Here is a 21729-nt window from a genome sequence, read left to right as displayed (position 1 = left end):
GTTTTTGGTCACGTGATCTAAAACTCCGTACGTCGTAAAGCCGGCTCATGACATCCTTTTACTACGTTTCTCAGAGATGGTAGTAAAACGATGTAATGTAACGCATTTTACTGCCTCATGCCAGAGTAATTTTCTGGTGCAAGGTAGTCTTCAAAGCTCATGAGCCGCAAAAACCCCAATGTCGGCTAACTTTTGTTTACAGTGTACATACATACATACATACATACATACATACATACATACATACATACATACATACATACATAACACGCACGCAGAGAAAGAGAGCGAGAGCCTACTTACATGCATGGGAAATCCCTCTCGAGCAAAGGGAGCATGTGTTGGCCAGGGCTGGCACGAATGCTTCTCGTGACCCCACCTAATAACGCTAAAAAGACAAGGGCGGACATATGAGCAACACGGGGAGATAATGTTCTTACGTCGTTCTTACGTCCGTCCTTGTGTCTTTAGCGCTATTTATGTCACTATGACAGAAGGACTAGCCCGAATTACCGCCTCAATCCTCACCTGCCGTCATTTAGTTTCCACTGTACGCATAAATTTTGGTGCCTGCACATATAGCGACAACGGCCCAGTTGTGCTTCAGGATAGCAAGCGCCATTGCCTATTGCGCCTCCTTCTTTTTTTTTTTAGGTATTCAGGGCCGTCGTCTCCCGTGCGGACCAAGCTCTCAATGTCGCCTTTGAGGTCAAGTCCGGGCAGACCCTGTCGATCCTCGTGGAGAACCAAGGGCGCATAAACATGGGAGCTATTGTCGACCCCAAGGTCAGCTATGAATGTGGATCGTAGTGAAAGGGACGCACGTACCCACGTCTGTCATCGTGTCAGTTGCTGATCCCCTATTGTTCTTTGAACACGCTACACAGGCAAGATTTTCGTGCCCTCAGTGAAGCTGTACCCGTGTACCCGAACCTACCATATAGTCCTCCTACTAAAAAGCACTACAGTGCACGTAATACATACATACATACATACATACATACATACATACATACATACATACATACATACATGCATACATACATACATACACACACACACACACACACACATACATACATACATACATACATACATACATACATACATACATACATACATACATACATACGTATACATGCATACACACATACATATTGCAGATCCAGATTCAGCGCACATTTTTGGTTAATTAAATGCCATAAATTAAATTAAACGGTTAATTAAATGCTATAAAACATCATTTTCTGCAACGCGTTTTTTGCAATATAGCGATTGAGAGAGCAGCAGCAACCATAGGCTGCAAAGTGTTTGCCTAGAAAGCTTCGCACGAAAGAATAAATAAATCATCAGGGGATAGCCCGTCATAGTCAGCCAAGACCCGTCGTGGCGCTAAATCCAGCAGTAGTTGCAGCGGCTGTACCGTATGACAAGGTTGTCCTGGACCTACGTCAACAGGGCATAATAAACAATGTGACGCTCAACAACCGGCTCCTGAGCAACTGGACAATGCGGCCCATCGACCTGACCGAAGGTGCCTGGCTTCGGGACTACAAGGCACTCGAGGAGCTCGAACCTGCAGAGGAGACGATCACAAGTGCCGGGTTGGCGGTGTACGCGGCCAACTTCATCCTGCCGGACAGCGCCTACGACACCTTCTTGCTCATCGAGATGTTTAGAAAGGTGCGCGTTTATTCGAAGTCCGCACGGGCACTATATGCAGCATGCTCCCCGGCTTTCGCTGCGACGCTCATGCTTGTCTTAACGGGACAATATAAAGAAAATACTAAAACAGTTCAGGCTGATAAACTATTTTTCTTTTTTCAAAACTCATTTTTTTTATTCATTTTGCACCGAAACCTCCATGCCGCGGCGCGTCAGCATGACGTCAGAGATTTCAAAGTATATTTTTTTCTCATTTGAGGCGCCGTTGTGGCTCTTGTGAGAGCCGGAGCCACGTCTTCCACATGAGGCGTGCGATGTTCTGTTCCGATTGACCGCCGCCAAAAACTCAACAAGCAGCCGCCGGGCTCGTCTCCCATCACCGTCTCGTTGTTCTCGCGTTCATTTCCACACCTAAACCTCTTACACAAGAAGCACCCGACATATTACACCGACACCTGCCCGTGGTGCGGCGCAAAACCCACGCCGGCCCACATAACGTGGGAATGTACGGCTCGGCCAAGCAACGTCAATTCAGCTTTTCTAAGCGTCACAGACTTCGTACGGCAGTGGGAGGCACTACTCGCAAGCGAGGATCAGGGGATCAGGGTGGGGCCCTGGACTGAGGGCCCCACCCAGACCTGCCATAACTCCGATTAACTGAGCAATAAAGTTTTTTTTCTCTCTCTCTCTCTCGCGTTCATTTTATTGCGATAGCAATTGTATGGACACCCCAGGGGAATTTGTGCCGTCGCCGTAAGGTTCCGTATGAGGGAAAGCGTGTGAGAGTGAGCTGGCGAAGGCGGTTCAATCTCGCGTGCGCAAGCGAGGAACGCGGCCCGGATGCACGCCCTCTCCTGTGGCGTGCGAGGCAAAGGGGGTCAGGCGAGGGAGGAAGGCCGTTCTTATCCGGCGGCTGCCATGGTGTCTCGATGTCCTCCTCGCCCGCCGCTCCGCATAGAGTGGAGACAACCGGTGTCTACTGCGGCATTAGCCATGCGAATCCCGGACGCCGTAGTAAACGCCTTTGGCGGACGCCGTAGGGACGCGTTGCCGGCGCTCGTGAGTCTTGAAAGCAATCTGCGACTTGGTCAAAGTGCGCGTCCGCGCGGGCCTCATTTTCAAGGCGATCTGCGATGTTTGCAGAGAGCGCGTAGCACCGGTAGCTTCGTATGCGCTGTGCTTTCGACGTTTTGTTCGCGTTGAAGCGACAGATGCACGGATGCTCGCGGCTGCTGCCGCGATTCCTAACTCCAGCGTTTTCACAGACAGTTTCCGCGGTCATCGAGCGAGATGTGCTCATGTTTACCTGTGCGTGCGTGACACCATGCTGGTGAATTTAGTTAAAACACGTTGACGGGCTAGTTGGTTTGAATCCGTGATAGAATGGGTGACTGAACAAGGACGTAGAAAGAAGCAGGCACGCAAAGACAGCGCTCTCTGTGTGTCTGTTTCTTTCTACGTTCTCGTTGAGTCACGCTTGCATATTCTATCATTGTTTAGTTAGCAAGCGAATGTTTACAAGCTTATACGGCCAATAAAGCTACTATCCTTACTTCGTACGGCTATCTGCTAATTTGCTATCACAATCGGTGCTTCGCCTTTCGGGCAGAACTGTGAATTTTTTATTTCCTTCTTTCATAGTATTTCCGCATTTAAATAAAACCACAGTTAGTTTCTCCTATGCTTTCCTTGCCTTCGTATGGTTGTGACTAACAATAGTTGAGGTCCTTCTGCTTCCCCATTCTTCTTCAATGTATGAACGAGGTCTGTCCCAAGATTTCGTGCAGCAAGTTGCAGAAGGCTTAATCCGGTGAGTAGGGGACAGCATTCCAGCACTGTGATAGATTTGTGCCCCAGAAAACCACGCACCAATGCAGAGTGCACCGAGGTATTATCATAATGTCGGGTACGTGTCTCGATACCCTCATCGTCCGCCGCGGCGAGCGAGGCGAACATTGAGCTAGGCACATCCTGTTGTGGTGCAGAAACCGCGGCGCCCCTCTTTCAACAAATTCGGCCGCACATAGGGCACACGATCTTTAAGACACATAGGACCTCTGCATAGAAAGCTGCATCGACAATTTAACCGTCAAGTACAAATTTGTGGCACACAATTCCACGGCAGTTAGAAAACACGATCAATATGACTTTGATGTTTGCTTTGTCCTTATGCGCTCTTTTTTTGGCCGTATCTTATATATATTTGGTTCCCCACTCCTTGCTCTGCGACTTCATCTCGATGTCGTATTCATAAATCCGAGTTTCATCGCCGGTGACGACCCTTTGCAAGTATTCCTCGCTATCATTTAAGTTTTCAAGTCAATGCAACATAATTTCCGTAGCAACTTTTGCTCAGGGGTCAGCAGTATTGCCACCACCTAGGCGCAAACTTTCAATTTTGAAATTTTCTATCAAGATTCGATGAACGGACGACCTGCTCAAATCAAAGGCTTTAGATATAATTCTCATATATAATCCGGCGGTCACTAAGCACAATAGAATGGACACGATCGATGTAGTCATCGTAAATATCGCACTCTTAATTAATCGCATCATAATTCACGGCACGGCCTTCCCGAAAACGCAGGGCCTGCTTGAACAAAATATTTCCTTCAGGGCATGCTTTTCATAGGCATTTTGCAACATACTGGGTCCGGTATATTTCGCTGCGTGTGTTCGAAAAAAGGTTTTACGCTCACCGCTGCACTGTTCTTGCTCAAATTTTGGAAGAATGATCGCATTTTGCCGTCGACTTCGTTTAGTATAACATTTGGCACAGTTAATTGCGTGGTTTTTGGTGGACTTTGTGGACTTCGTGTCCAAGCCACGTTTCGATGGGCCGCTACACTGGCCTGTCTAATAAAGAATATCCTAGGCACATCACAGATTTCTCAGAGAAAAATTGGTCCTGATCAAGGGATAGAAGCCTGCAGATCTTTCCCATCTGAGCTAACTAGAATACTAGCGCAGGTGGCAATGTGAGGCTGAGTTGATCGACAACTCGAAGCACAGAAACAGTCTGCCAAACCAGGCATTTAACTGTGCCAAGTGTTATACTAAACGAAGTCAACGCCCAAATGCGATCGTTCTGCAAAATTTGAGCAAGTTCAGTGCAGCGGTGAGTGAAAAACCTTTTTTTCAAACAGGCGCAGCAAGATATTCAGGACCCTGCATTTGTTGCGCCATTCTTGCCCAATGGAAAACGGGGGGAAGTCGGGAGATGGAAATTCAAGACGATAAGCAAAACGAGAGCAAGGTGAAAGCAGGAGCCAATGTGTCGACAAATGGACTTTTCTTCTTCAAGGTGACGACTTCTACAAGTCCACTTGTCGAAACGTTGGCTCCTGTTTTCAGCTGGTTCTCGTTTTGCTCATCATTCTTGTCCAATGTCACACGAAATTTTATATTGATCCTTTGTTCCGTCTGTTCGTCGATATCCATTTGGAGAGCCTAAACATGGGTCGCGCAAACAGCGCCAGCATAAAATTCTGCCTTGTCATACAGCAGTACACGTCTGTCTCGCATACTGGGGGTCAACCAGGTAATTTCGAGTGTAGAGGTGAGAGCGGCGCCGCTACACCCTGTCCCACTTTTTTGCTGACTTGCTGCATGAACTTTCGGGGAAGACGTGTGTGAGCGTGTATTATATATATATATATATATATATATATATATATATATATATATATATATTCGCACATGCAAAATAGAGAGTTCAATTTATACATTTTCTTTTGAGGGCAGCACCTACGGGTACAATTTTCGAACTTGACAGTGTATGACAGTGTAGGAAAAAATTATTTGTCCATTCGTGGAGAATCCATAAGGAATAATCCATAATGCTCTGTAGTCTTAATAGTTTTGCATCAAAGCTGTTCCTATGTTTTTCTCTTCCAGGGTATTGCCATCCTGAATGGGTTTAATCTTGGCCGCTACTGGACATCGGCAGGCCCACAGAAAACTCTGTACGTGCCGTCAGTGCTCTTCAGGGATGGTGGGAACTTGCTCCTGCTGCTGGAACTGGAAGCCGTCCGGTGCAAGGCCAAGAAGCCCAAGCCGTGCAGCGTGGACTTCGTGTCCAAGCCACGTTTCGATGGGCCGCTACACTGGCCTGTCTAATAAAGAATATCCTAGGCGCATCACAGATTTCTCAGAGAAAAATTGGTCCTGATCAAGGGATAGAAGCCTGGGGTGCGATTTTGTAGCAATTCTATTACTTTTTCCATGCCTTTTGCCGCCATCACTGAGCAGCCATTGGTCGAAAATGACCGGGCCGCGCCCATTTTGTCTGTCAATCACGCGACGTCAGGAACCCGCAAAAACTGTAATCGTCATCGTGACGTTGAGGCACTCATTATGCGGAGCAAAAGGCACGGATTTTTGGAACGGCCTGAGGCAGGGTCGTTTCCGAAGGCATGAAAAAAATGGCCGCCCCTCTGATCGCTATGGCCGTGGCTCTTCGCCGTCGCCGGCGTGAACAGGGAGAGCCAGACGACGCGTTTGACATGCCGGATGACCATTTTCGACGGCGTTTTCGCCTCTCGAAGGGAACGGTGCGGTTGTTGTGCGAGGAACTGGCGGGGGAACTAGAAGCTGAGCGAGCGACGGGACTGTCGGTGGAGCGGAAAGTGTTGTGTGCGCTGCGCTTCTTTGCTACCGGGAGCTTCCAAGCGTCCGTTGGGAGCGAGGAGACGATCCGTGTGTCGCAGTCGACGGTGAGCGAGTGCGTGCGACGTGTGGCAGAGGCTGTCGTGAACGCAGGGGCCCGCAACAAGTGGGTCCATTTTCCAAAGACAGCCGAGGAAAAGGCAGCCGTGAAGGAGGGTTTCCTTCGGCGCGGCGTTATCCCCGGCGTCATCGGATGCGTAGACGGCAGCCTCATAGCCATCATCGCACCCAAGGGTGAGCGCAAGGCTGTGTTCATGTGCCGCAAGGGATACTACGCCCTCAACTGCATGTTCGTAAGTAAAACTCACGTTTTCTGCGATCCTTTTTGAAAGTTACGTTGCTCTTGCCAACGGGCACTTTCTCTGGTTTACGTTTTACCTCAGATCTGCGACGCGGACATGAAAATCTTGGCCTTGGACCCTATGCGACCGGGGTCGGACCACGACGCTTTTGTCTGGCGGACGACATGGTTGCGCCGGCGGTTCCAAGCGGGGCGCATCGTGAATGCCGGGGAATACCTCCTCGGTGAGAAAAAAACATTTTTTTTTGGCGCAGTCACGCTTCAGCAGCGCAGAACGCCGTGTCCGCTCCAACCCAAACTTTTAACCAAACCACAAGAACATCAGTAATTCCGGAGTAAAAAAAGAAAATTAAGACATTGACTGCCACCATTGGCAATGTTCGAAGTGTTAAGTTACAAGCACATTATGTGTCTGCGAGGAGCTGACGAAAGCAACACGTATTAGTGCTTTCTGCACCCAGTGACTGCCAGAAGCAGAAGAAATGAACACACATTACTGCTACTACTGTCATTGATAGCACCAACAAGTGTTGATTTCTTGTTTGTGGCAGGCACCGCGTACACTTGTAAATTGGTTAAGAGTTTGTGACGGGTATGGACATGCTCAACTCATGCTTTTACTTGGGACTTGCAACCCTGAAGTCTACCTTTGTTGAATGATGCTGTAGCTTTCCTCAGTTGACAACTTGCCTCTCGTCAGCGGAGTACTCAATGTACTATTTCCATCTTTGTGCAGGTGACAGTGGCTACCCCTTGGAGCCGTGGCTCCTGACCCCGGTTCCTGGCCATCCTCCAGTGCACACAGCCGAGGGGCAGTACAACACAGCACATGCCGCCATGCGTTCCGTAGTGGAGAGGTGCATTGGGCTCTTAAAGAGCCGTTTCCGCTGTCTTCAGCGATATCGCACCCTCCTCTACGAGCCGGAACGTGCAGCCAACATTGTTGCGGCATGTGCTGTGTTGCACAACCTTCGCCTTTCTGAAGGCGACGAGTCAGGCGATGACAGTGATGACGACAGCAGCAGCAGCAGTAGTAGTAGTGAGCTTGACAATAACGGCGACCCCACGCCACACAGTCTGCCCCGTAACACGGGCTCTAGAATGCACTACTTGAGAGGGCGGGCTGTTCGCGACAATGTCATTGGCATGTTTGGCACAACCCGTGCGCAGCACATGCGTTATTTGAGGAGCGTGCGGCGGCAGCTGCGACGTCAACAGCAGCGTCAGCATCGTTAGGTGCATGCACACAGTTTTAAGTAATTGCATTGTGCATTTCATGCTGTGAAATTGCAGATACATTTCCCGTGCTAAGTTGTAGTTGATGTCTGCGTAATGCAAAGCATTCATGATTTGTTGAGAAATGTAAAAGTTGTTAAAAAAATTAAATTATGGGGTTTTACGTGCCAAAACCACTTTCCGATTATGAGGCACGCCGTAGTGGAGGGCTCCGGAAATTTCGACCACCTGGGGTTCTTTGACGTGCACCTAAATCTAAGTACACGGGTGTTTTCGAAATGCGGCCGGGATTCAATCCCTCGTGCTCAGCAGCCTAACACCATAGCCACTGAGCAACCACGGTGGGTACATAAAAGTTGTGTAGTGAAGGGTTATGTAAAGCCTGCACTTATAGTAAGTAAAACAGTATCGTTAGAGGTGACACATGAGATTGAAAGCAAGCTAAAAATAAGTGCATATTCAAAGTGTCTGCCACAATTTGCTTGTTGCTGCTGTCGTCATCTAGATGCATGTAGCCTGATTCTTACTCGTATCCCCTTACGCATTGATGGACATAAGCGCCTGTCTCCTCACTTTCTACTAGCACAGAGAAGCTCACAGAAGCCAAGATGTACAGTGCACGTCACACCTTCCGCTCCATGGAACGTGCTGTTGCACGCGCAGCTTCTAGGTCCTCCACCATTTTGTCTCGCAACAACGGCAAAGTTCCTTTCGAGTGACGAAAATGCCGTCCAACTGGTCATCCGACATGTCAAACGCTGTGGCTCCCGCGAAGTGTGTGCACGCACGAGCAGTTGACAGATTTCAACAAAGTGACCTCACTTGTATATAGCAGAACTCAGCAATGTTAAACAGTAATATTTGTACAGTGCAAGCTAGCACTAGAAATGTGGTTGCGATGTGTAAATAAAAGCACTAGAGGAAAACTGCACCTTTCTGTATTTCAGCCTTCAACATACACTTGTTTATGTACACATCACATGCGACAGTCTCTACATTGAAGAAGTGTGAGAATCATGAGTACTCAGTAGTAGAGACATTATGCAACATATCACAGACATGTTGGAATAAATATCGGATCACATTGTTCTTGCATCATAATATATCACAGGTAACGGCATGCATCGTTTAAGAAAACTGTTGTACACTGCACAAGTACACAGTAATAACAACTGGCTTAAACTGCACCAGCAACAGAAATGAGCAGGTGCTTAAATCACATGCCAACCGAATATTTATCACAGCGAAATGTATAGGTACATCACTACATGTGAAAGGAACATGCTGTTGTGGTGCTCAAAGTGAAAGAGCCATAGCACCATATTATGATATTCAGTAAGACAAACTGCATAAATATTACACACAAATTGCACCACAAGGGCTAAAATACAATGTATCACAACCTGAAAGATTACTGAATGACAACAAATTGTTTGATAATGAGACAGATGTGCAAGAAAAGAGACATTCCAGCTCAGTACGTAGTGACACAAACAAATATGCATATGCAACAAACAAAAAATAAACATTACAAATGAAAAGAAGGAGCATAGGCAAGGAATTTTCATAACTTTTTTCTTTTTTACTGTGTATATTGACAGGTTGCTTTCGACATTATAGTAAGGCCTGAAAATTTCACCATTCGATGACAAGGATTAAATTGTAGAACACTTGCAGTGTGGCGTCGTGCTTAAATTGACATGACAATAACTAGGCACCTCAAAATTGCAGTGCCACAGTCGGAATGCCCACACACACCAGGCCTACAGGCACTTTTGCAGGTGAGCCTGATGGTGTGCACGCTCTTATGGCTGAAGTAAACCTTGAAGAAAAAATTCATGCTGCAACGGCTATGCTACTTATGGTTGCATTAAAGGGTGACTTCAGCAATTATTTATTTGCAAACTAGCAATATTTGCCCTTCATATCATTAATACATCAGCAAATTTTAAGATAAGTTACAAATTCCTTGCCTATGCTACCTTTAATTATGTGGGGCCTGAGAGGGGGGAGGGGCTTGGCTGCCACCATGCCCCAGTGCAGCCAGCAGCAGCTGAAGCAGGCGCTCGTTGGTCTCGTGCGACCGACGCGCCACTTCGAGGCGTTGCCGCTGCACTTCGAGGCGCTGAGACTCCACTTCCCGCATTGCCGCCACCTCCTCCCCGAGGTGCCGCAGGCTCTCCATGTGGGCCTCGTGGTGCTGCCGCAGGCTCTGCAGGTGGGCCTCGTGGTGCTGTTAGCAAAGATGTGTAATTAGTTTAATTACAGAAGCTCAGTAACAGGGCCTTTGTGTGTTGCATTCATCCCCATTTGCAGGCTATTGTCTTGTCATTGTATATTCAAACACTGGAAATATCTTTCTGGCCCATCAAACTTGTGCCGTCGCATTCCATTAAGAAGTGTTACATTGCTATACCTGCTTCCTTGAATTCAACGCCACTTTTTTCTTTTTGCCACATAATTGCGTAGATATTTACACATGTTATATCACGCGAATGTGTACAAGATATCACCACAGGACTACACGTATACATTATGCTTGTTCACTGATTAATATAATTTTTAGAGAGGTCATATGCTCATCAATTTCATACGCAGAAAAATATACATCTGTGGCCTTGCACATACCTGCCGGTTTTGTTCCAGCAGTTGTTGGCGGAAGCGAGTGTCCTCTTGAACTCTGGCTTCCTCCAACTGGCTCTGGCGAACGTATGCGGCAGTAGCCGTCATCACAGCACCATCAAGTTCCTGCTGCCTGGGCTGTCTACGGGGTGCCCGTGGCTCTCGAGGGGTAGGCTGCGGCACCTGGGGGGTAGGCTGTGGCACCTGCGGGGTTGGCTGCGGCACCTGCGGGGTTGGCTGCGGCACCTGCGGGGTTGGCTGCGGCACCTGCGGGGTTGGCTGCGGCACCTGCGGGGTTGGCTGCGGCACCTGGGTGGTAGGCCGCGGCACCTGGGTGGTAGGCCGCAGCACCTGGGGGGTAGGCTGCAGCACCTGGGGCGTAGGCCGCAGCACCTGGGGCGTAGCCGGTGGCTCTTCATGCAAGGCAAAAGCAAAGACTGCTCATTCACTGTTATCCGACCTACACAGATTGATTGTCCTAACCAGTCACTTTGAAATGTCATTATAGCTGCATAGCTACAATAATGATACACAAAACAGGTAGTTAGAGCAAAAGATGCCACAGAAAGTTGCTGGTAGCAGTAACCCATAAGAAGCACAAGGAATCTCTATTACAACATCAAGTCATTTGTAGTCTTGCATTTCTCCTTCATGAATGAGAGCTGGATGTTGGACACAAAGGTAATAACAGCAGAGTGACGTACTTTACTTCATAGCAAGATCATACAGCAACTGCAAACAACAATGCTACTACAAAAGCTAGGTCACTGCCTTACGTGTAAGGCCACTTGGCCCAGCAACAGCTGCAGGGCCCGACACCACGAAAGCAGTTGTCGCTGGTAGATTTCTGCGGGAACCGCTGGGCCCTGCAGCTTCCTCTGAACTTGCCTCGTCCTGCAATCAGAGTAGTGTTCAGACATTGCGAGCAGTGTGTGCAATGCGCATCATGTACACAAGTTGCTGCTCAGAGTACATAACCTATATTGTCACTTGCACAAAAAAAAGGGCTTAAAAATTTTGCAATATTGTGTTCCAATGTAATGCTGAAAATTTGTGAGGTCACAGCAGGTCACACAAACAACACTTTTTTAAATCCAATGTACGCACCTCGCTATCGGGGAAGTACTCAGGGGGGGAAACAAGGACCCCTCCTGTCCTCATAAGGACGTCGAGGACGCGGCCGTCCACGCCACCCACTTTGCCACCTCCAGTAGCCCTGCAAACACGGCAACAACGACAACGTGGAACTACGTTACTGTCAGCATCATTAGAAGCTCACCTCTTCTCGCTCGCGGCCCTGGCCGCTTCTTTTTTCGCTTTATGGGCCATCTTGGCCCAATGGTTCCGCCAACGGCTGGTGGCCTTTACGGCTGGCCCCTGTGCGTTAAGCACCGCCGCCACCTCCTCCCACAGTTCGTTTTTTCGAGCAGCAGTCATACGTGGCGAGAACTCTGTAGAAGCTCTCGCCAGGTATGGGTGCTGCTCGATGAACTGCACGAGAATAGCCGCCTGCTCTTTGGACACCCGCGGCCCTTTTGCTGCCATTTTCTCTTTGTCAAATTGGGAATTTCAGCCGGCCCGCAGCACAGTAAGAAATTTAGAGGCAAACATTCTGTCTAAGCTAAGCGCCTGCATAAAGTGCTCACTACGACTTATTTCTGCCTTTTTATACCACTAATGTAAAAAAAGGTGAAGTCACTACTCACATTTAATGTTGTAGCAGCTTCTTTCTCGGAGCGTATCAGTGCAGGAAGTATTACCGATGCAGCGATAACTTTAAGGAAGCTATCGTTATGTCATGGCGGTGCCCTATGGAAAATGCCTTGACAGTTCTCGATCCACTATGTTGCAAAGTTTCACCTCGGGGGCTACGGATAATTCTTCTTGGCTCTTCCTAAAGAAGAAATTATCACACGTCAGACATGCAGCGAAAACCACACGACAATGCAAGCACTACACGAGCAATAATTACTCACCTCAATCAGTATCTGACGGGGGCGGGGCCGCAATTACGGGCACGCAAGGGGCTGTCAGCTGTTCAGACAGACACGCTAGGGGCTGTCAGCTGTTCACAGGTAAACAAAGGCTGCCATTTTGCTTGCGCTCAACGGCATGGATTGGATGCACATCCGACTACTATGTGGCTACGACTTCAAAAATAGAGCACTTGCGTTTGCATTTCTTTGGACTGCGGCAGCTTTTGCGTTGTACTGTAACAAAATGAATTTGCTTTACGCAGCATGGAAGTCCGCTTTTATTAAGTGCCGTTTTACAAAACAAATTTGCTATACAGTCCCGGAAAAAGAGAAGAGAATACGAAAGAAACATCCGGCCAATGAAGGGAGCTTCTGATTGGACGATCCAAGAAAACGTCGTGCCTACGTACACACAATTTCCAAAATCGGTGACGTCACGCGAGAAGGCATTGGCATGAAAAAAGTCATTTCTACAAAATCGCACCTCTGCAGATCTTTCCCATCTGAACTAACTAGAATACTAGCGCAGGTGGCAATGTGAGGCCGAGTTGATCGACAACTCGAAGCACAGAAACAGTCTGCCAAAATCTGCAATTGCTGTAGAAGTTTCATGAAAGGGAGAAATGGTCGTCCACTCGAGAGTTAGTAGCTTTGCTTTGCTATTGGGTGGATTAAACTTTTTTAAAGCAAAGCTTTCTTTGCCTTTTTCTTCGACTTTTCCACTGCTTTTGCTGCTGTGGCTGCTGCTGTCCGGCACACTGCGTCCGTCGGGGGGTGGTTCAGAGCAAGAAGCATGGCACAGAAGAAAAGAGACGCGAGGAACTCGTTTGAACCACACCCACCGCGTCGAATGTGCACAATGCCCTCTGGGGCTTCTGGGTCGTCGCCACATTAGACTCTTGACAGCTGTAATTATCCGTGACCCCCCGCAAGCGCTTACCTTTCTACCAACATGCAATTCGAGAGGGAAGCTAGATAGAATGGAAGAGAGGAGGGGGGAGAGAGGGCAGAAAATGGGTAGAACCAACACAGTTGTGAAACGAGCGAACAGCCTGTTAGAATCGCACCGCTGGCACGAGTTGTTGCAAACTCAGCGCTGACGCCCGTTATTGCAAACGGGTCGCAAGCCCCAAGGGTAGCGTTGGCCTGGCGGCCTGGGGCACTGGAAGCATCCGAAGGTCCCGGCAAAGCATGAGTCGACTGGTAACAGAACAACTGGTTTATTCTAACATCGCAAAAGAGCGGGCGGTCAGGTCGACCGAAGTGAGAGACGGGAGAGCACGTAACTCGACAGAAGAAATCGGAGCCTCTCTCTTGGCGTCCGGGGGCAGCTGCTCTTATAGTCTCGGAGTTGAGGGCGAGAAGGAACGCCTCGTCACTGGCGCACGTGACGGCGCCACGGACACGCTGAGAGACAGGTTGAGACGAGTGTAGTGACGCATCGCCAACCCGGCGCCGATCAGACCTCCTCGCTTCACACTTGGGGAGCTCCTCTCCCCGGCTGCCGCGCTTTGACAAGCGTGGGCACACACACACACACGAAGACACGTGGCACTGAAACACGCCTGGACGCGCTTGGCGGGGAGGCGTATCGGCGGCGCTGAACGGGCCAAAATGTCCGCCGCTTTGAACGAAGCCCCGGCGTCCGTTGCATCCGCGCCGGCTATACCGCGCGTCGTAGGCGAAACGTAACAGACCGCCCCGCCGGGGGAAGGAGATCCCGATGGTCAGGGGACTGCATCCGCTGTCCGGAGGGATGTCGCTCGATGATGCACATAACCGAAGTCGGTCGTCCTTCGGCGTTTCTTGAGCGCAGCGCACATAGAAGGCCTCGTTCTCTCGTTCAGGTTCACACAGGACACTGCAAAGTGACTTCGGGAGAGTTGACATTTTTGTTCTCGTTTCCGGCAAGCGTTAGAACCACGCCGAAAGTCAACCGCTCAGTCAGCAAGCACGGCACAACCCTCACTAAGCCCTGCCAGGCTCTTTCCCCTTTTATACTACTGCCTAGTTCCTTACAGTAGTTTTGCAGCACTCAGAACACATCCACAAATTGAAAAATTGCACTAGAAAGCACGTCATCACTTTGAAACACTACACAAAAGCAATATGTTAAAAATCCTGCCTCAGGAAGAAAAACATCAGTAACAAACAATTTTGAGGCTGATTCCCACGTTAGGGGCTTCGACTTAAGCCATCGGCGTTACCGTTGAGACTCCCCTTTTTGTAACGCACCTCAAAGGAATACTGTTGCAAAGCGAGGCTCCAGCGCAGGAGGCGGCCATTTGTGGAAGAGATAGTCTGCAGCCATTGGAGAGGGCAGTGATCCGTCTCGAAGCATGCGAAGCGGAGAACGCAGCGAGCGACCGTACACTAGCTCAGCTGGCGAAAACCCCGTAGCCGCATGCGGCGCGGTCCTTAATGCCAACGTCACCCCAGGCAGACACAGCTCCCAGTCAGTTTGTTGTTCAAACCACAATGCTCTCAACACGCGCTTCATGACGGAGTGGAGCTTCTCAACGGAATTTGACTGTGGGTGGTACACTGAGCTGTGTAACAGCTTTACCCCACACCTTTCGAGAAAAGTTGTCGTCAAAGCGCTAGTAAACACTGTGCCCTGATCTGATTGGATTTCCGCAGGAAAACCAACTCGCGCAAATATGGACAGTAGTGCATTGACTATCTCAACTGAGCTTAGTTATTTAAGCGGCACTGCTTCAGGGAACTTTGTCGCTGGGCAGATCACAGTCAAAATGTGTCTGTACCCCGTGGTTGTTACCGGCAGAGGTCCCACTGTATCAATAACGAGCCGTCTAAAAGGCTCCGTAATGATAGGTACCAACTTCAACGGCGCCCTCGATTTGTCCCCTGGTTTGCCCACCCGCTGACAGGTGTCACATGTCTTCACAAAGTGGTCTGCGTCCCGAAAACACCCTGGCCAATAGTACTCTTGCAAGAGACGGTCCTTAGTTTTCTTAACTCCTAGGTGTCCGGACCACGAACCCCCATGCGACAAGCGCAACAGATCCTGACGGTAGCACTGAGGCACGATCAGCTGATCGAACTCCACTCCTCTGCGGTCTAGATACTTTCGGTACAGGACCCCACCTCTTTCCACAAAGCGAGCATTTTTCTTGGCGACACCTTCCTTGACAATGCAGCGTATGTTTTCTAGGCTGCCATCCTTCTTTTGCTCGGCTATCAAAGCCGACCGGCTGACTTTTAGCAACCTATTAAGTCCATCTGACGTAGGCGCGATGAGCAAATCTGCAGATAGCTCTTCTAACTTTCCCGCATCGGGATTTTCCTCTCCAGTATCTGGTGCCTTTAACGCTACAGGCTCAATTTTATTCAGTTCGGGCGTGCTCTGAATACCAGCTTGCTGCGCTTCTGACTCTTTCTCATTGTTCGACAACGTCGGCCCCGCAACTACTGCCTTTGCAGCGAGCTCCCGAACCTTCGATCTGGTTAAGGCCTGAACGCTAGCCTCACCAAACAAAAGCCCCTTCTCGCGCAGGAGGTGATCGGACCTGTTCGAAAATAGGTACGGGTACTGGGGGGGCAGCATAGATGACACTGCCGCCTCCGTCTCAAGCGCTCCGAAAGGTCCTTCAATCAGCACTTTTGCTACGGGCAGACACACGCTATGAGCTTCCACGGCTTGCTTGATCCATGCGCACTCGCCCGTGAACATATAGGGTTCCACGTAAGAGGGGTGAACTACATCCATCGTAGCTGCGGAATCGCGAAGCACTCGGCACTCTTTCCCGTTTACGAGGAGGTCTCGCATGTAAGGCTCGAGAAGCTTCATGTTCTCGTCAGTGCTGCATAATGACAAAAACACGACTTTTGTTTTTGTTTCTGGACACTGCGCCGAAAAGTGACCCGGCTTCTGGCACGTATAACAAACGCGCGCTTGCCTCATCTCGAACCGTTTTCTGTGTTCTGCTTCGGCTGCCGCCGTCTCCTTACGTTCGGTCGGACACTGCGCCGAAACGTGACCCGGCTTCTGGCACGTATAACACACGCGCGCTTGCCTCGTCTCGAACCGCTTTCCATTGGGCGTGAACTTCGGCCTCTCAAACTTGGAGCCAAATTCACCCTTTTGACCGTCCTTAGCTCCGCGAGCCCGACGCGTCACAAACTCCTCGGCTAGCTCAGCGGCTCGAGCCACCGTACTAACGTCTGGCCTATCCAAGACCCAGTACCGCACGTTCTCAGGTAACCGACTATAAAACTGTTCTAGCCCGAAACACTGCAGAACTTTCTCGTGGTCACCAAACGCTTTCTCTTCTTTGAGCCACTCCTGCATGTTTGACATAAGCCTGTAGGCAAACTCTGTATATGACTCACTTTTGCCTTTCTCATTTTCCCGAAACTTCCGACGGAACGCCTCCGCGGACAGCCTGTACTTTTTTAGCAGACTCGATTTCACTTGGTCGAAATCCTCTGCCTCCTCTCTCTTCAAGCGAGCGACTACGTCGGCCGCCTCGCCGGGTAACAAAGTGAGCAAGCGCTGTGGCCACGTTTCCCGAGAGAACCCCTGCTTCTCGCACGTTCGCTCAAAGTTAACCAGGAACAAACCAATGTCCTCTCCAAGCTTAAACGGCCGCATCAGGTCAGTCATTTTGAACGATACTCGTTCTCCTGCACCGTGTGCCTGACTTCCATTACGAGCGCGTTCCATCTCTACCTCGAGACGCTTCATTTCCAAAGCGTGTTGACGGTCGCGCTCTTCTTTTTCTTTTTGTTCTTTTCGTTCGCGCTCCTGTTTCTGTTCTTTAAGTTCGCGCTCCTGTCTTTTTGCCCGCTCCTCAATGGTCTCAAGGCATTCCGACAGCTCGTCATCCTCAGCTTCTAACTCGAGAATAGCCCTTAGCAGTTCTGGTTTTCTGAGTTTGTCTGAGACATCCAGACCCAACTCTCTTGCAAGCTCCAGCAATATCGGTTTGCGCAACGACTTCAAATCCATGGCTGCTCTGAATGCTGCTTTCTCTACTGCCTACTATTGTCTTGCCGCAATGTAACCCGGCAGCAACGACAACCACAATTACCAGCTCTGTTTCTGACACTAACAAAAGCCTGGCAAAACTCAGAAGAAGAAAGTCCCGCACTCACCAAACCTCGCAGCCAAGAATTCAGCGCAGTCGTTCCGCTGCAGGCAACCAGTCATCACACAGGGCTCGTTGCACTGCTCCCGGATGGTCGTTGTGCTGCTCAGCATACAGTCAACTGCATCTCTTCGCTGCTGGCCTCCGTTGTCGCGATCTCACCGCTGGCAACCAGCCAGTTGTTGGGAATCGCACCGCTGGCACGAGTTGTTGCAAACTCAGCGCTGACGCCCGTTATTGCAAACGGGTCGCAAGCCCCAAGGGTAGCGTTGGCCTGGCGGCCTGGGGCACTGGAAGCATCCGAAGGTCCCGGCAAAGCATGAGTCGACTGGTAACAGAACAACTGGTTTATTCTAACATCGCAAAAGAGCGGGCGGTCAGGTCGACCGAAGTGAGAGACGGGAGAGCACGTAACTCGACAGAAGAAATCGGAGCCTCTCTCTTGGCGTCCGGGGGCAGCTGCTCTTATAGTCTCGGAGTTGAGGGCGAGAAGGAACGCCTCGTCACTGGCGCACGTGACAGCGCCACGGACACGCTGAGAGACAGGTTGAGACGAGTGTAGTGACGCATCGCCAACCCGGCGCCGATCAGACCTCCTCGCTTCACACTTGGGGAGCTCCTCTCCCCGGCTGCCGCGCTTTGACAAGCGTGGGCACACACACACACACGCACACACGAAGACACGTGGCACTGAAACACGCCTGGACGCGCTTGGCGGGGAGGCGTATCGGCGGCGCTGAACGGGCCAAAATGTCCGCCGCTTTGAACGAAGCCCCGGCGTCCGTTGCATCCGCGCCGGCTATACCGCGCGTCGTAGGCGAAACGTAACAAGCCTTACCACTCTTCGCTCGAAGTTCCCGTACAAATACAAGGAGGGGAGGGGTACGTGAGAAAGCAAGGAAACGCTGGATAAACTTAGGCGTTTCTGCTATTTCTGAAAAATAAAACCATGTAAATATGTCTAGCGGACAACTTGCGCAGGGGCTAGGCAACACAACGGATGCGGTCGCACGTCAAATCAGCCATTCTGTGCCCGCCGCGATAGCTTTGCAGCTATGGCATTGCTCGAGGTCGCGGATTTGACCGAGGCATCCGCATTTCGATGGGGTCGAAATAAAAAACGCTCATGCGCTTTGATTTAGGGGCACATTAAAGAACACCACGGTGCCAAAGTTAATCCGGAGTGCGCCACTATGGCCTGCCTCATAATCCAATTGTGTGTTTGCACGTACAGCCCCATAATCCAATTAAAGTTTAAGGCTTCTGCCACAATGCAACGTGCCATGTGAGGCAATGACAATGCACAACCCTCTCGGAGGTTATGAAATATGGCGCACAACGACGCCTCAAGCAAACACCTCTCCCTTTGTGTTTTGTGTACTACCCAGACAAACAGCAGTGGTGCATACAAGGTAACATTTAACATCAACTCAACACCCTTGTGTTGGACAAAACGTTGAAGAAATTAAACATTCACCATCAACATCACCACTAATTATCATCAATCAAAGCAAACAGCACAGAAAGCTTCGACATAGAGAGAGAGAGAGAAAATAATGCAGAGAAAGGCAGGGAGGTTAACCAGAGGTAGTTCTGGTTGGCTACCCTGCGCAGGAGGAAGGGTTAAAGGGGATAAAAAGAGAAACAGAGTGGAAGGGGGAGATAGAAAGAAAGGAAGACAAGCACGAACAAAGCGCGTACACTTCAGAGCGGTAGGGGGCGGCACTCTTATAGAGTCTGTCATGAAGCCCCGTGGACCGCAAGAACCTTAATAGCGTGCGCGAGTAAGGCCTTCAACACGGATGTTCTTTCGGAGCATTGGCCTAAAGCTTTCAGTTCTGAAAGTGGACGATTGTCCAACTGGTCCAGTACTCTGCACATCACTTGTCTCTCAGCATTGTACCACGGGCAGACACAAATTCCCACAGTACGTGGGATCTGCATAATTTTTAGCTTAGTCATTGTGTCGTTTGATTAAACCACTTAGGCTCTGGGCCACATATAAGATATCTGGAAACTTATCAGATGACTATCTGGGTTCCGTCGTTAGAATTACTTAGGTTGTTTTATAAGGCCTGTTTTAACAAAACAGATCAGAGAAAATGCTATTACTGCATTGATATTTACCCACACACACACACACAAAGGAAAAAAAAAACCTCCATTCTCAGAAATTCTAACTTCCAGATAGGGTTAGTCACTTTACCAAAATGTTTCCCAATGTTTCACTTTGATGGACTGTTTCCAGGAACACGAGGCGAGCGGGTCAAATTAGAAGTCAGGCTGACCCAGACCGAGCCGATTACGCTAGCACGCATTTCACCAGTAGGGTCGTTCTAGATATAGCGAGTCAACTCCATCCCTCACAGCCATGTGGTCTAAACCCGCTCAACATTGCCTCAGCGCGACATGCTTATGTTTCCGTGAACCCAACTACTGGATTTCGATCTGCCAAGCTGACTTGCATTGACTTCGTTGGGTTCCCATAAAGGTAGCTTGTGCTGTGGCTGTTCAAGCTGTAGCGAAGCTTAGAAAGCACGTCATTTTGCATTGGTGGCTTTGTTCTATTAATAATACAGCGCACCTCCGTGCTCTTACAGCTCCATGTACTGGCGCTATTTACAGCCCTGCACAAATGATCATTGCATCGCTCTGTGCGCTGTATATACTCCCGGGCTGCAGTGCAATCAGCGCCGTAACGCCAAAAGCAGGCGGCGAAAATTTCTCACAGGGCATGCGCTTTCGCATTTCTCCTTGGGAGCCTCGATTCCTCATAACCCAATCCCCTTTTTTCCCCTTTCATTAAACTTTCTCCAAGTTGTAGTATGCTGTATTAGGCAGAATCGATTAGCTCATTCAACTATGTGAATGTGGGCACCCTCTGAGAGGTGGTGTCATATATCTGTGCATATGTTACCGGATACGAGTCTTTGGAGTGCTGCCATGTGCTTACACTTGGTAGACCTATCTGCGCACAATACTCTCGTATCATTAATGGCATGGCAATTAACCCTTTAATTATGGACAAGCATTGCCTACAGGCAACACATAAAAAAAATGTTTTCTTGCCGAGTTTCGATATTGAGCATGGAGTTTCTGGCTAAATTAAGCGTCTTTGGCCAACACTGACTGACAGGCAGCAAGCGTCATTTGTTGGTTTAGAGCAGGAACACAGGACGAGGAAGAATAATTTTGGCAAGTGACTAGCTGTCTTAGGAAAGTATGATCAGAGGAGACAGACCAATGCAGACATCGTAATATCACACACGTAATGTAAAGCAAATGCAATGCACACTTATGGTTCACATATGACGAGAACACTCTGTACAATTCTGAATGAAACCATAGGTGGCTTGGGGTGAAGCTCGCTTTCATTCCTGCCTGGTGTTGCCATCTTATAGCTGAAAAACTTTCCAAAAAATATTTTTTCTCTTGATTGATTATGCTTACTGAGTGTATTTTGCACACTTGAATGGAAAACGAACTTTTTTTTTGGGGGGGGGGGGGGTGTTATGTGTCTCGTCCTTAAAGGGTTACACACTATCTTTAATGTATGTTGGCATGAAACAAAGGGACAAGACTATGTCTTGCACCAACATCCAGTCAAAACACGGTACCAACTTGTCTGAACAACCATCTTGCTGAGACGAACACTAGGAGGAGGAGAAGCAGGAAGTAACGTTTATTTAACTAAATAAAAGAAAGGAAAAAAACGACAGATATGATAAAAGCACGACTGCTATGCATTAAATATAAACAGCAACTTGTTGCATGCTTTCCAACAAGGTTACTGGCACTTTGATGAAAGGGGCCCTTGCAACACCTTTTGATCAGGATAAGTAGCCCTTCCAGGCAGAACATGCAATGCTGCTGTTGTGAACCCCTGAACCAAATATTACTTGTCTATGTGTACATGGATATCGCCCCAGGTGTCGCTTCTACTTTACTACAGATGAGATTTCCTGAGCCTCCCGGCTATATTAATTAGCAAAAAAAGGTGGATAATTTTCAGCCGAGATGAAGAGGAAAAAAATAAAAGGTGGAGTTTAGGACACACAACTGGCAGTCTGCTCATAAACGTAATAGGATGCATGGTTGTTGAAAGGAGCAGGAGTGGCAGATGCTTAGGTGCAGTGATAAGAGTTTGCAC

At 49.1% G+C, this 21729-nt stretch overlaps 3 protein-coding genes across 3 annotated transcripts in view; 2 read left to right on the top strand and 1 right to left on the bottom strand.

The window, feature by feature from the left end:
• The window catches only part of LOC126537070 (beta-galactosidase-like), a 60714-nt gene extending 54866 nt beyond the window's left edge, over positions 1-5848 (top strand). Inside the window, exons 14-17 of the mRNA XM_072287601.1 lie at positions 655-786; positions 1459-1683; positions 2536-2724; positions 5563-5848. Coding sequence (XP_072143702.1) covers positions 655-786; positions 1459-1683; positions 2536-2724; positions 5563-5784 — 768 coding nt within the window. The 3' untranslated portion in view covers positions 5785-5848. The remainder of the gene's footprint in view (positions 1-654; positions 787-1458; positions 1684-2535; positions 2725-5562) is intronic.
• Position 5849: 1 nt separating this feature from the next.
• Positions 5850-9186, top strand: LOC140217228 (putative nuclease HARBI1). Its single transcript, XM_072287600.1, has 4 exons — positions 5850-6626; positions 6717-6858; positions 7371-7640; positions 9173-9186. Exons 1-4 carry the CDS (start codon positions 6081-6083, stop codon positions 9184-9186), a joined length of 972 nt encoding a protein of 323 aa, XP_072143701.1. The 5' UTR covers positions 5850-6080.
• On the bottom strand, positions 8792-12188 carry LOC129386186 (uncharacterized). Its single transcript, XM_055073693.2, has 5 exons — positions 11772-12188; positions 11600-11708; positions 11269-11386; positions 10499-10905; positions 8792-10103 (listed from the first exon to the last, which is right to left on the bottom strand). The coding sequence occupies exons 1-5, from the start codon at positions 12035-12037 to the stop codon at positions 9855-9857; spliced, it is 1149 nt and encodes a 382-aa protein (XP_054929668.1). The 5' UTR covers positions 12038-12188; the 3' UTR covers positions 8792-9854.
• Between the last annotated feature and the right edge of the window lie 9541 nt (positions 12189-21729).

Source organism: Dermacentor andersoni, chromosome 4 (genome assembly GCF_023375885.2).
Source record: "Dermacentor andersoni chromosome 4, qqDerAnde1_hic_scaffold, whole genome shotgun sequence".
In the NCBI taxonomy this organism is placed as follows: domain Eukaryota; kingdom Metazoa; phylum Arthropoda; class Arachnida; order Ixodida; family Ixodidae; genus Dermacentor; species Dermacentor andersoni.
This window is presented reverse-complemented; position numbering and strand designations above follow the sequence as displayed.

Coding starts and splice junctions, on each gene's coding strand:
- LOC129386186 (XM_055073693.2), bottom strand. CDS start 12,037: ATGGCAGCAAAAGGGCCGCGGGTGTCCAAAGAGCAGGCGGCTATTCTC. Junction 10,906..11,268: donor TGGGCCAAGTGGCCTTACAC/GTAAGGCAGTGA, acceptor CCTTGCATGAAG/AGCCACCGGCTACGCCCCAG. Junction 10,104..10,498: donor TGCTGGAACAAAACCGGCAG/GTATGTGCAAGG, acceptor CTTTGCTAACAG/CACCACGAGGCCCACCTGCA.
- LOC140217228 (XM_072287600.1), top strand. CDS start 6,081: ATGAAAAAAATGGCCGCCCCTCTGATCGCTATGGCCGTGGCTCTTCGC. Junction 6,627..6,716: donor ACGCCCTCAACTGCATGTTC/GTAAGTAAAACT, acceptor GTTTTACCTCAG/ATCTGCGACGCGGACATGAA. Junction 6,859..7,370: donor TGCCGGGGAATACCTCCTCG/GTGAGAAAAAAA, acceptor ATCTTTGTGCAG/GTGACAGTGGCTACCCCTTG.